Source organism: Medicago sativa, chromosome 1, assembly GCF_051527215.1.
Source record: "Medicago sativa cultivar Bolivia chromosome 1, Bolivia_mono, whole genome shotgun sequence".
Lineage (NCBI taxonomy): Eukaryota > Viridiplantae > Streptophyta > Magnoliopsida > Fabales > Fabaceae > Medicago > Medicago sativa.
In genome coordinates this window covers 58,649,574-58,662,244 of record NC_140749.1, presented here as the reverse complement: position 1 = coordinate 58,662,244, position 12,671 = coordinate 58,649,574, and the positions used below count along the sequence as shown (strand labels likewise).

General features: G+C 36.4%; 1 protein-coding gene and 1 long non-coding RNA gene across 3 annotated transcripts; one reads left to right on the top strand and one right to left on the bottom strand.

The window, feature by feature from the left end:
* The first annotated feature begins 146 nt into the window (after positions 1-146).
* On the top strand, positions 147-11,191 carry LOC146955812 (DNA glycosylase/AP lyase ROS1-like). Of its 2 annotated transcripts, XM_085723972.1 has the most exons (21): positions 147-443; positions 626-1,016; positions 1,098-1,208; positions 1,809-4,715; positions 4,803-5,147; positions 5,241-5,331; positions 5,425-6,667; positions 6,763-6,842; positions 7,018-7,102; positions 7,174-7,265; positions 7,343-7,411; positions 7,553-7,589; positions 7,674-7,756; positions 8,121-8,594; positions 8,861-8,897; positions 8,972-9,029; positions 9,173-9,315; positions 9,401-9,466; positions 9,564-9,678; positions 9,771-9,809; positions 10,643-11,191. In XM_085723972.1, exons 2-21 carry the CDS (start codon positions 794-796, stop codon positions 10,960-10,962), a joined length of 6,618 nt encoding a protein of 2,205 aa, XP_085580098.1. In that variant the 5' UTR covers positions 147-443; positions 626-793; the 3' UTR covers positions 10,963-11,191. The 2 variants fall into 2 exon arrangements, with proteins under 2 accessions (XP_085580098.1, XP_085580089.1); XM_085723963.1 differs by having other exon boundaries at positions 626-1,208.
* Positions 1,554-2,360, bottom strand: LOC146955813 (uncharacterized). Its single transcript, XR_015017885.1, has 2 exons — positions 2,205-2,360; positions 1,554-2,093 (listed from the first exon to the last, which is right to left on the bottom strand). It is a non-coding gene; the product is annotated as an uncharacterized LOC146955813 (long non-coding RNA).
* Positions 11,192-12,671: the final 1,480 nt, after the last annotated feature.

Here is a 12,671-nt window from a genome sequence, read left to right as displayed (position 1 = left end):
ATAAACTGTTTCACAAAATTATCCTTCATTAACGAAACGTTGCATCTTTCTGAGAAAGAATAATTTTATACACCTCGTCAAACACATGCTTGATCTCTTCCACCTAAACAATAGAGATTATAAATGAATTAACCTAGTTGTGAAGTATAGAATTTTGTGTTCTTTCTTCTCTTATCTTGATCTCATTCGGTGGGTGAACTCACAGTGTTAGCATGCTATTAGATCTCTTCAGCATTGACTCTGTGTAACTACCCTTCCCATGAATTTCTCTTATTTCTGTTTTCTTTGGTAGAAAATTCGGAGATTCCAAAGGGAACAGCAATAAGAATCACTTTGCTTGTTTCAGATTTTTTATGTTAATTAATTAACATAAATTCATAAAATCTTATCAGAAAGTACACAGTAAAGTTACAGCTTCATCTGTCACCAGTTATGTTACAAAGGTAATTAATTACTCTAATTACATCAACTAAGAACAACTCCATCTTAATTTTTTGATTCTATTCTTCAATTTTACTTTTTTTTTTTTGGTCAAGTCTTCAATTTCTCATTTATTGATTCATGATTCATTCATTTTAATTTTCCTAATTTTTTTATTATTTTATTTCATTTTTTTCTCTGTTAGGTTCATGAATCATTCTTTGATAATGCATTCCAAAGATTGACCAAAAGGTGTGACCTTTATCAGAAAATTGAGCTCTGTTCAGTGTTCTGAGATTGACCCAGTTGTCAATTTCATCATTTTTTTCAGAAATTGAAAAAAAAATTCAATTTTTTGAGGTCAATTGTGAAAATGGAGGTAGGTGAAAATGATAGAAAGAAGCCAGAAGCAGAGATTCCATGGATCCCTTCAACCCCTGTTAAGCCAGTTGTGCCAAAATCAGCTCCGATCTGTACTCCAAAAGCTAATGGAGCATTTGCATGTGTTGAATTCTCACATGGTGGAGAGAAAAACAGAGAATCCCATGATGGGATTGTACCTGCGGCTGCAATTCCAGACATTGGAGGTGAAAATGGTAAAATCTGTGACAAGACAGGTTTTGAGAATGTTTCATGTTGGAGTGGTCTGGGTTTTAATGAATCTTTGATTCCGACAGAGGCGGCTTCGGCGAATTCTTGTGCAACACAGCTAGGAAACATTAATGGATTGAATGATCTGTTTGTTTCTTCGGTTATCGGTGACAATTCGAGGGATCCTCATGGACATGGTAAGCGAAATTCTACAATTATTTTTACTATTTTTAATTTCTGTGACTATTTTTAATTTAATTGTGTTGTATTTTATTGTTTCCCTGTAACTCACATGAACAGAATGAGTATTAGCAGTAATTTACAAAAAGCTATAAAAATTAAAAACCATACCGAAAAGATTTAACCAAAGAATGATAGTTATCAATTGGATAATGACACTGACACTGGTAATATTTATTTAAATGGATTAATTAAATGTAATCACGAGTGTCGGTGTATCGCGTTGGCAGTCGGTATCTGTTGACACGTGGCCGTTGACACGTGTCGAACACCGAACACGACTGCGATGAAAGATTGATCCAAAACAAATAGAATGTCTTATAGCTGTATTATTTTTTTCCCATTATCACCTGTTTTGTACAAATTTATTTGAAAGTACTTGTAAGTTTTGTGACAAAGACGCACTATGGAAATCATACAACCTTTTGCTCCACAATTATAGCTTTCAGTTCACTATTTCCTAGTCAATAAGTTTCGACTTTAACTCCCTTTTCAATGTTGTATATGAATTTGAGCTATATTACTTTTACTCATTTTTATCTGAACTTTTGATGTAGAAACATCCGACAATGCTTGTTGTAGCAAGAGAAATTATGAGGATGACCCTGCCGGAAAGCTTGACAAGGATGAAACTCCACCAAACAAAGAGCTCTATGACCCTGCCGTAGAATTTGCTGCTGTTTCTTCACAACTGAAGGAGATTTACAACCCAGATGAGGGAAACAGCCTCTGTACTGGTCTGAATAAAACACCAGAAAAAAAGCCAAGGAGAAAAAAGCACCGCCCCAAGGTCATTAGAGAAGTCAAACCCAAAAGAACTCCAAAGCCAGCTACCCCAAAGCCTGCTCAAGCAAAAGAAAACACAACCGGCAAGAGGAAGTATGTGAGAAGAAAAGGATTGAACACTTCTACTACTCAAACAGAAGTGACAAGTGAATTAGCTGAAAAAATACCTGAAGCTGCCAAATTGTCATGTCAAAGGTCCTTAAATTTTGATATAGGAACAAAAGACGAGAGTTCTACAGGCAGAGAAAATGAAAATCCAACTGCACTTTTTGATGGTGTAGCCGTACAAGAAACCAATTTCGGCCTTGTCTGTGATTTAAACACTTCAGTTAAGCATGCATCAAGCAGTTCCATGTCATTACCAGAAGATACACAAGCCCCAGATACATCTTCACAAAGCACCAGCCCCGGGGCAAACTCAAAAGAAAACCCAACGGGCAAGAAGAAACGTGTGAGAAGGAAAATGAACAAGATTTCTGCCCCTTCAACAGAAATGACAGGTGAATTGACTACAGAAAAGAGGTGTGAATTGGCCGAACCAACCAGTAAAAGTTCCATAAATTTTGACAAAGGAGGAGTGGAAGAGAGTTCTGCAGTCAAAGAAAATGCAACTATACATCTGAGCAAAGAAAATGAAGTCACTGATGGAACAAATCCAGACGTTCCATTAACAGAAGATACACAAGCCACAAAATCATCTTCAAGAATGCCCCATGAAGCAAAGCCAAAGAAAAGCCCAAGTGTCAAAAGGCAGTATGTGAGAAGGTCAGGATTGAACAAGTCTTCCACTCCTACAGAAGTATCCGGAGACTTGCCTGGAAAAGTGATGCAAGAATCTGCCATAACTTCTTGTAGAATGTCCATAAATTTTGATAGAGGAGCAAATGATGAAAGTTCTGCAGATAGAGAAAATGGAACTGTGCACCCGTGCAAAGAAACTGGAGCAGAAATACAGGAAATTAATGTAGGCCTTGACGATGATATCCAGACTTTTATGAACCCGGCAGTAGAAAATAATTACCTGTCATTTTGTAATAATGAACAAACTCCAACTGTGCATCCGTGCAAAGAAACTGCTGCAGTAATGCAGAAAGTTGATGTAGGCATTTCCTATGATATGAAGACTTTCATGAAGCAGGCAACAGAAAATAATTACATGTCATTTTGTAGTAATGAACAAAACTCAAGTACATCCCCGTCACAAACCAACCCCCTTGGGGATAAGTCAAAAGAAAAGCTGACTGGAAACAAGTATGAGAGAAGAAAACGGTTGAACAAGTCTCCTATTTGTCAAACAAAAATGACAGGAGAACTGACTGGATCAATGATGCCAGATTCTAAAGAAACGCCAATGAGAAGGTTCTCGGATTTTGACATGGGAACCGAAGATGAAAGTTCTGCATGCAGGCAAGTTTTAAATGTGCATATTGGCGACGCAGTAGAGGAAACACCTGCAGGCCTTGCCTATAATAAAGATACCTGGATGAAGCAGGCATTACATAGCTACATGCCATTACCTGAAGACGCACAAGCCCCAAGTACATGTCCTTCAAAAGGTAATCATCCTGGAGCAAAGCCAAAAGAAAACTCAGACGGCGAGAAGAAGTGTGTGAGAAAGAAGAGATCGAAAATGACTTCTACTCCAACAAAAAGGACAGGCGGATTGACTGAACCAATTATGTCAGAACCTACTACAATATCATGTAAAATGTCCATAAACTTTGACAAAGGAGGAAGAGATGAAAGTTATATGTGCAACGAAAGCCTGACCAGCGATCAAAACACCCTGGTGAAAGAGATATTACATTATTGCGCGTCATTATCTGAAAACACACAACCTCCAAGTACATGTCTTCCCGAAAGCAATCCTCCCGAGGCAAAGCAGAATGCCAGGAACGAAAACAAAAGAAAGGGCCTCGCAACTGTTGAGGATGGAAACATCAGTAACAGTCAAGTTTCAACAATAAAGTTACAAATGGTTGGTTGCGAGAGAGAGCATGCTGAAACCATTGAACATGCAGATAACAGCAGCATGAATCTAATTGGCGCACACTATAATGGATTGGCCTCATACCAGTCAAAGTTTCCGCTTCAATTTCCAAATATCCAGAAGAAAAGGAGAACTGAGAAAGGGAAAACTTCTAATTCTCATATTACATCTTCTGTGATTACCGAAAATGGAGTACCACTAATATTCGCTCCCGAAGATGCTCAAATGCATCCTTATGCATCAAACAACAACTCTTGGATGTATGATTTTGGATATAATGCACCTGTATTCCCAATCATAAATGAATCTAGAGAAAATTATATCCATAATACTCAAACATTTGATGAGTTCAGATTATCTTTGAGAAGGGTGACAGAAAGATCTCAATTCCCAGCTGAAACTTCTGATTATAATTCTCTAACGAGAATTAGAAATTTTATCGAACCAAATTATACAGCAAATCAACTGGACTTTTCAGACCAACAAACAATTAGAGATGCAGAAAGACCTCAAACATGTATTGACGTCTTAGTTGAAGATATACCTGTATCATGTGTAAAAAAGAAGCGAAATAGAAAGAGAAGTGCTCTTTCCAGTTCAGCGCCTCCCAACACAGATCAGAATCAGATGCAACAGTACCATAATGTTGCCTTGGGAAATCACCACTTGGCACTAGGAAAGTCATCAGGTATTTCCACTAAATACTTGATTTTTGTGTTGATAACATAATATATATTTCAAAGGACAACTTATACAATGTAATTTTGCACTGCAGATACTGCTCGCGGAGGAAGACAGAAGAAAGGGTATAATGTTGAAGCATTAGTTAAGCACTTTAGACGGCTAAACATAAACGCAGGAGTGGGAGACATTGTCTTATACAAGCAGAATGCACTTGTTCCCTTTCAGGGCTCATTTGATCCCATAAAAAAACAGCGTCCACGACCGAAAGTTGACCTAGATGAGGAGACTGATAGAGTGTGGAAGCTTTTGCTGTTAGATATAAATCATGATGGGGTTGATGGAACAGATGAAGAAAAGGCCAAATGGTGGGAAGAAGAACGTAAAGTGTTCCGTGGACGAGCAGACTCATTTATTGCACGAATGCATCTTGTACAAGGTATCAGTGCAAGACCTTCAATCCAAGTTTATTCCATTGCATTCATTGGCTTTAATCTCATATTTCATATATAATATAAAACATAATCAACAGGAGACAGACGATTTTCTCGATGGAAAGGATCAGTTGTGGATTCAGTTGTAGGAGTTTTCCTCACTCAAAATGTCACGGACCATCTTTCCAGGTATAAACGCTATGAGTTTCTTTTTTTTTTTTCTTTTTACTAACTTCGAATTCAACAACGTGCCACAAAAACAGCTTTTTTCTCTGTTGACAGCTCTGCGTTCATGTCCCTTGCTGCTCGGTTTCCCAAAAAGTCAGGCAGCACAGCTTGTGACGGAGAAGGCACCAGCCAAGCGGTCAACAAACAACAAGTGGAGATAGTGGAACCGGAAGATAACACAGAATGTGATGTGAACTTATTGAATCAATCTGTTTGCAACCAGAGTTCTATGACAAAAGACATAATTGAGCATTCTGGAGAAAAAGCTGTCAGCAGCAATGATTCCTGCAGAATTACCAGTAGCCCAATTAGCCTAACAGATGAATCAAACTGCAAACTAACAGAATCACCTCAATCCTCTGGTCCAATGGTTATGATTGAGGAAGGGGAAGAAAAATCATGTTATGATGGTGCTGGGAAAGAGTTAAATGACATAGTTTCGTCCCAATCCTCTGTCATTTCATCTCAAATATCTGGAGATTTTTCAAATGATCAAAATCCTGAGAAGATAGGATCATGCTCAGATAGCAACTCAGAAGTTGAAGATCTGTCAAGCACAGCAAAGTACAACAGTGTTGAAGATCTGTCAAGCACAGCAAAGTACAACAATTACGGTTCTTTCTGCAAACTTCTTGAAATGGTAAGTTCAACCAAGTTTTATGAAATTGAAAGTCAAAGAAGCAAATCAACTGAGAACATGAGAGATGTCACTCACAGCTCTTTGGAAGAATCCATCATCCCGTCCCATGAATGTAATTTGAGACTCACCCACAACTCTGAAGCTCATGATCCTTTCAAAGCAGAAGCTTCATCAAGTGGCATCTTAAAGAATAAACATGAAAATGAGATGAATACACCTAGTTTTCAAACAGCCAAGTCTGCAGGCCTTGTTGAGGTTACTCATTCTCAAACTATTGCATCTCAAGTCCATCCTCAGGAACAGACTAATCACATGCAGCAAAACTTTTTCAACAGTTCTGAACAAACTCATGATCTGATTCGGAATGAAAGGGATTTAAACCTTGGTGATCACAAAGATGTTGTGAGGAGTGAAACCAATGAGATAAGTTCTACCCCAATTAAAGTAAAGACCAAAAGTCAATTAAAGGAGGAACAGGAACAATTTGACTGGGATAGTTTACGAATAAAAGCACAAGCTAAGGCTGGGAAAAGAGAAAAGACAGAAAACACCATGGATTCTTTAGACTGGGATGCCGTGAGATGCGCAGATGTCGGTGTAATTGCTGATGTTATCAAAGAGCGGGGCATGAACAACAGGCTTGCCGAGCGTATTCAGGTAAACTCAAGTTTCAGTGAAAAACTAACTATCAATCAATTTCTGAACAGAAAGAACCCATTGATGCAGCTCATTTTACATGATTTACTATGCAGAAATTCCTGAATAGGGTGGTTGATGATCATGGAAGCATTGACCTCGAGTGGCTGAGAGATGTTCCACCTGACCAAGCAAAGTATGTTGAATGATTCATTAATCTACTTAATTGCAGTACTACTTCTCATGATACAATTTTAGCATGTCTGGACTATATGATTGGTGAAACCAACATTTTAAACTATCAGCTAGACCTATTTCATGCAGCAGAATATACATATATGTGCATAATAAAATTTGATTCATGTATACAGAGAATATTTGCTGAGCGTAAGAGGACTGGGATTGAAAAGTGTGGAGTGTGTGCGGCTTTTAACACTGCACCATCTTGCCTTCCCGGTAAGTTGAAAACAATGGTATGCAATTGCAGGAATATGGAATAAATCTAATAAATTATTTCCATATAACAGGTAGACACAAATGTTGGACGTATAGCAGTACGCTTGGGATGGGTGCCTCTCCAGCCACTACCCGAGTCACTACAGTTGCATCTCCTAGAAATGTGTGTACTACGTAAATAAATAATGTAAGGTGTTTTTTTTTTTGGATAAGAAAAGCTAATATCATTGTCAATTGTAGGTACCCGGTGTTGGAGTCCATACAAAAATATCTTTGGCCTCGACTGTGCAAGCTAGATCAAAAAACATTGTAAGTACTTCTTTTTGAATTTATATAGCAAAAGAGCAGAAATAAGTACTAATATTTTCTTTGTTTTTGTAAGTTTAGCAAGGGAAATTTACCTATTGATTAATACTTTGTATGTTTTATTGCAATTGCAATGTGTTGCAGATATGAGCTACATTACCAGATGATTACATTTGGGAAGGTAAGTTGCGTTATATTATGAGACTGATCAACCCTACTTAACCGAAACCCGTCATGATTTAGACATGAATTACAATGAATGCAGGTCTTCTGTACAAAAAGCAAACCAAACTGTAATGCATGCCCGATGAGAGCAGAATGTCGACACTTTGCAAGTGCATTTGCTAGGTATGCATATAATATCTTAAAATTCTCTGAGAAGGAAAAATATGCAGTACCAAGTAAAACTCCTTTCTCATACATTAGAACTATAGAAGGCACTGCAAGTATTGCTCTTAGCAATATAAGTAGGGGATATGAGAGATGGGAATACTAGAATGTTCATATATCCAGAATTATAATACTAGCTTGTAGCTACCTCATTTTAATGACATCACACTAATTGCATTCTATCCTAATCAAAACAGTAAATTTAAGAAATGACTGCTTAGGTAACAGCTGAAAATTTTCTCAGGACCACACTGAAAATACAAAAATATGCATGTACTGCAAATTATGATAACATCAATAACAGAAGCTTTATTGCTTGCAGTGCAAGGCTTGCCCTGCCTGGACCAGAGCAGAAGAGTATGGTTTGTGTATCTGGAAACGGTGTGACTGATGAGAACCCACCTGTAGTCATGAGTCAGTTGCACTTGCCTCTTCCTGAGAACACAAACCAAGTGGTGGAAGAAATTCCCGAAACAGAAGTGAGCGGACAACTAGCAAAATCTGAAGTGAATATTTGCCAACCTATCATTGAAGAACCGACAACACCAGAGCCAGAATGTTCGCAGCTAGAACTAAGTGATATGGAGGATGCCTTCATTGATGATCCATGTGAAATTCCTACCATTAAGCTTAACATGGAGGAGTTCACTCTTAATTTACAAAACTATATGCAACAAAACATGGAACTTCAAGAAGGTGAAATGTCAAAGGCTCTGGTTGCTTTGCATCCAGAAGCTGCTTCCATCCCTGGGCCCAAGCTAAAGAATGTTAGCCGATTACGAACAGAGCATTGTGTGTAAGTAACGTAACTCATCTCCAACTAAATACCCTGGTAGTACACTAATGTAATGTCAGAGAAAGAAAGTAATGAATACTGCAAAAGCAAAACCAGCAATTGGTTAATATATATATATATATATATATATATATATATATATATATATAACTAATCCTGAAATATTCAGATAAGAGTTAACCAGGCTTCATATCCACCATACTGTAGACTTGTAATAGTGAACAAGCTGTAACAAATTATACTGATACTATGTTCTCTTCATACAGTTATGAACTCCCGGATATGCATCCTCTTCTGGAAGGGGTTAGTTATTACTGTTTTTGTAAATCTATTTTACCCTATGTGTCAAACTTTTATTAACTACATGTGCATTACAGTGGGAAAAACGAGAACCCGATGATCCTGGCAAATATCTTCTTGCTATATGGACTCCAGGTAGACAAAAATAATGATTTCATTACCTAGAGAAGTCTTTTTTTGCACTATGCACCAAAATAAGTTGGGAAATTTTAGATACATGATTGTTTTAGTTTTCTGGTATTTTCTAACTCATTTTGCCAAATAAATTATAAAATTAGGAGAGACGGCCGATTCAACACAGGCACCTGAGTGCAAATGCAACTCTCGCGAAGAATGTGGACAGCTTTGCAATGAGATGGAATGTTTCTCATGCAACAGTTTCCGTGAAGCAAATTCACAGATAGTCAGAGGCACACTTCTGGTCTGAATGCATATCAAATTAATGATTTTAACCACATGTTTACTAATTCTTATTCACTACTAATTCTCGTAATAAATATAAACAGATACCATGTCGAACTGCTATGCGTGGGAGCTTTCCACTTAATGGCACCTATTTCCAAGTCAACGAGGTAAAATAGTGTGGAATCACAGATAGCAAAATTTATATCCCTTTTATGTGTGTATATTTACAATTCAAGCACCACTAACATGTATCATTCGAAGCAGGTATTTGCTGACCATGGGTCTAGCATTAATCCTGTCAGTGTTCCCCGAAGTTGGATCTGGAACCTCAATAGGCGAACGGTATATTTTGGAACCTCAACAACATCAATATTTAAAGGTAAAGAATGCAGACCATGGTAATATATTATTGCATACATTAGTGTATTTCAAACAATGAAGCTGATTATTTTTTCTTTTTTGGAAAAACAGGATTATCAACACAAGAAATTCAACAAGCCTTTTGGAGAGGTAAGATTTAATTCAAAGAATATAATCCTGCTTTGTTAATTGAATATCCCTCTTTAGCTTGTTTTTAATGGTGTGATTAACATAACTAGTTTGCATTTCTTTTGACATGCTACTGGATCAAAGACTAAAGAAACATATTTCTACAAATTAATTGATAGAAACGTGATGCATCACAGTGCCACTATAATGTGCCACCTACCACCTATCGCTTAGGTAGTTAGGTTAATTTAGCAAACATGAAACATCTAATCATCTGTGTTAGAACAAAGGGGCGCATAGACGGAATTTATGATATATGCCATATTGCCGTTCTCTTAGTGCTGCTACTACTAAAGCTTTGCTTCTATAGCTTAAGTTAACAAAAGTATGCATATGCAATCAAAACATCATCTAGCAAATCAACCATAAGTACAACTGCCTTCACAAGCAATAAGAAAGATATTAAATACAGAACACACGCACATGCACACATACATTAAAACACTTGCAGCGAGTATGTCTAACATGTACATAGATTTTAGCAAACTTTCTCTTATGCATAAGACACAATGTGTATGTTTGTCTCAATTCCTTGATTTTCTGACCCGTAACATGCAGTTATTGCTTAGATTACCGTTGCGAACTTTTTTTTATATCTACTTCAGTATAAGAGCATTGAAAGTTAACATTATTAATGGCATAAACGTACTAAAGAAATGTTTAGCTCTCCTTTTAGTATTTGTTTGAAAAATTAAAACGATGAAGAATGGTTCTTCCCTGGCAAGAGGAACCAACATAGCAACTGAATAGAAAAGTGTCCAAATAATATAACAGATGATGAAAATGCTTTGTAGGATATATTTGTGTACGAGGGTTTGAAAGGGAAACGCGAACACCTCGTCCGTTGATGGCTAGACTACACTTCCCAGCTAGCAAATTGGCCAAGACCAATGAGAAGACGAAAAAAGAGTCCGGTCCAGCGAAAGAGAAGCCAGCACCGAAACCAAAACAGAAGCCAGGACCGAAACCAAAACAGAAGGCAGCGAAGAACTCACAAGGAACAAAACCAGATCCTGAAAGTCCGGTGAAGAACTCACCGGAACCAAAACCAAATCCTGAACAGCCTGAATTGATATCAAACGGTCACAGCCTTCAGGAGAAAGGAACAGCCTGAAGACTACACTAGTCTGTATCATTATGTTGTCTAGTCGCATATATGTAAATGATGATGACAAAGTCATTATTTAATCTTAACTTTATGTTATTCTTGTCATTCTATAGGACGACTAGTTTTTTTCAAGATTATTAGGTTATGATAACGTATCAACAATAGTAGGTCTGTCGGTCTATGTAGCACCATCATTGACATGTGATTTTATTCAATTATTCTTTTTTTTTTTTAATTATTACCAATGTCGACGTATCGGTGTTCGTAGGTTCATAAACAGGCCAAAACGCCTGTGTTGGGTGCTTTCTTCCCCCAACTTATGTGGTTATACGCTCTAGACTATTATCTTTATTTGAATTTTAGGACCTAACTTCACGAGCATTGCTTGCAAATTTAATCAGAGTTTTCATTTATTAGCCTTACACTAGTAAGATGTTTCATTAAACAAACAAAATATGTGCTATCCTAATTAACCTTGTTAGTCCGAAATTTGATTCTAATAGCAACAAAAATAGATCGTAACTCGTTCATAGTTTTCTAAGTGAAGTGAAAATAGAAACAAAGGTAGTCACTAGTGAGTTGCGTTAATTTCTAGAGTTGATATCTGAATCTCTATGTTATAAACTCTTTTAGCATCTCTCAACTCGTGAACTGAGTTGTGTGTTTGCCCCTATTATTGGAAATTTCTAAATTTTTTGGATATGACCTAAGTGCAAATTTAGATTATATATAGGGTCATGTTAACTTGTGCCCTAAGGGCACATGTTAAAGAACCTAAAAAGAGCAACTTTGCATTAGAAATCATAATATTTTGACTTTTAAAAAGTTAAATGCACGACTTTTGATACGTATAATTCTATAATAAGTTCCTTAACATGTGCCCTTGAGGGCACAAGTTAACATTTGCCTTATATATAATATTTTAAATTAGTTTTAGTATTTATATTAAGTTTAGTAAGCTTTAAAACTTTTAATATGAATATTTTGTTCTAGTAACATTTTTATAATTTGAAATGTCTTCTTAGTTTAATTTTTAAATTTTTGTATTGAACCTTAATTTAATTAAATGGGAAACAAATTTTTATCTTATTGGTTTTAAACCCTATTTTCCCATTATAAATTTGGACTAAATTACAGGAGAAGAGTGCTAATAATAATAATATACTCTTAACACTTTTTTTTTTAGAAAATTGCTCTTTAGAAAGCTAACGTTTGCTCACAAGCACCTCAAATTAACTATCGAAAATGTCCAAAACACAATTAATTACCGTTCGCTTTCAAATACTCCCTCTGTTTCAAAATATAAGCAAAATTCACTTTTTAGGTTCATTCATTTAATGATGTATGTGGTTCATAATGGACCACATACATCATTAAATGAATGAACCTAAAAAGTGAATTTTGCTTATATTTTGAAACGGATGCAGTAGAACTTAACTACCGTTTGCTAGAACTGTAGTAATTTACTTCATCATCAAATTTATTGGTTGGTTAGTTTGAAAGGAACAACAAGGTTGAAGATTTTGCTACCCTATCAAGATTTTGGTCAAATTACATTCATTGGTTAATTAACCACCATTCACAATTTCTGCAATTAACCTCAATTAAACTCAAGCTTGAAGATTTTTTGCTCAAAAACATAAGGTTGTTATTTTTTCTCAACCCCAGCTCTTTATTTTTGTGTTTGATTGATTTTTGTTGCAAAAGAGTTGATT

Coding starts and splice junctions, on each gene's coding strand:
- LOC146955812 (XM_085723963.1), top strand. CDS start 794: ATGGAGGTAGGTGAAAATGATAGAAAGAAGCCAGAAGCAGAGATTCCA. Junction 7,266..7,342: donor CAGTTGCATCTCCTAGAAAT/GTGTGTACTACG, acceptor TGTCAATTGTAG/GTACCCGGTGTTGGAGTCCA. Junction 8,898..8,971: donor TGCATCCTCTTCTGGAAGGG/GTTAGTTATTAC, acceptor TGTGCATTACAG/TGGGAAAAACGAGAACCCGA.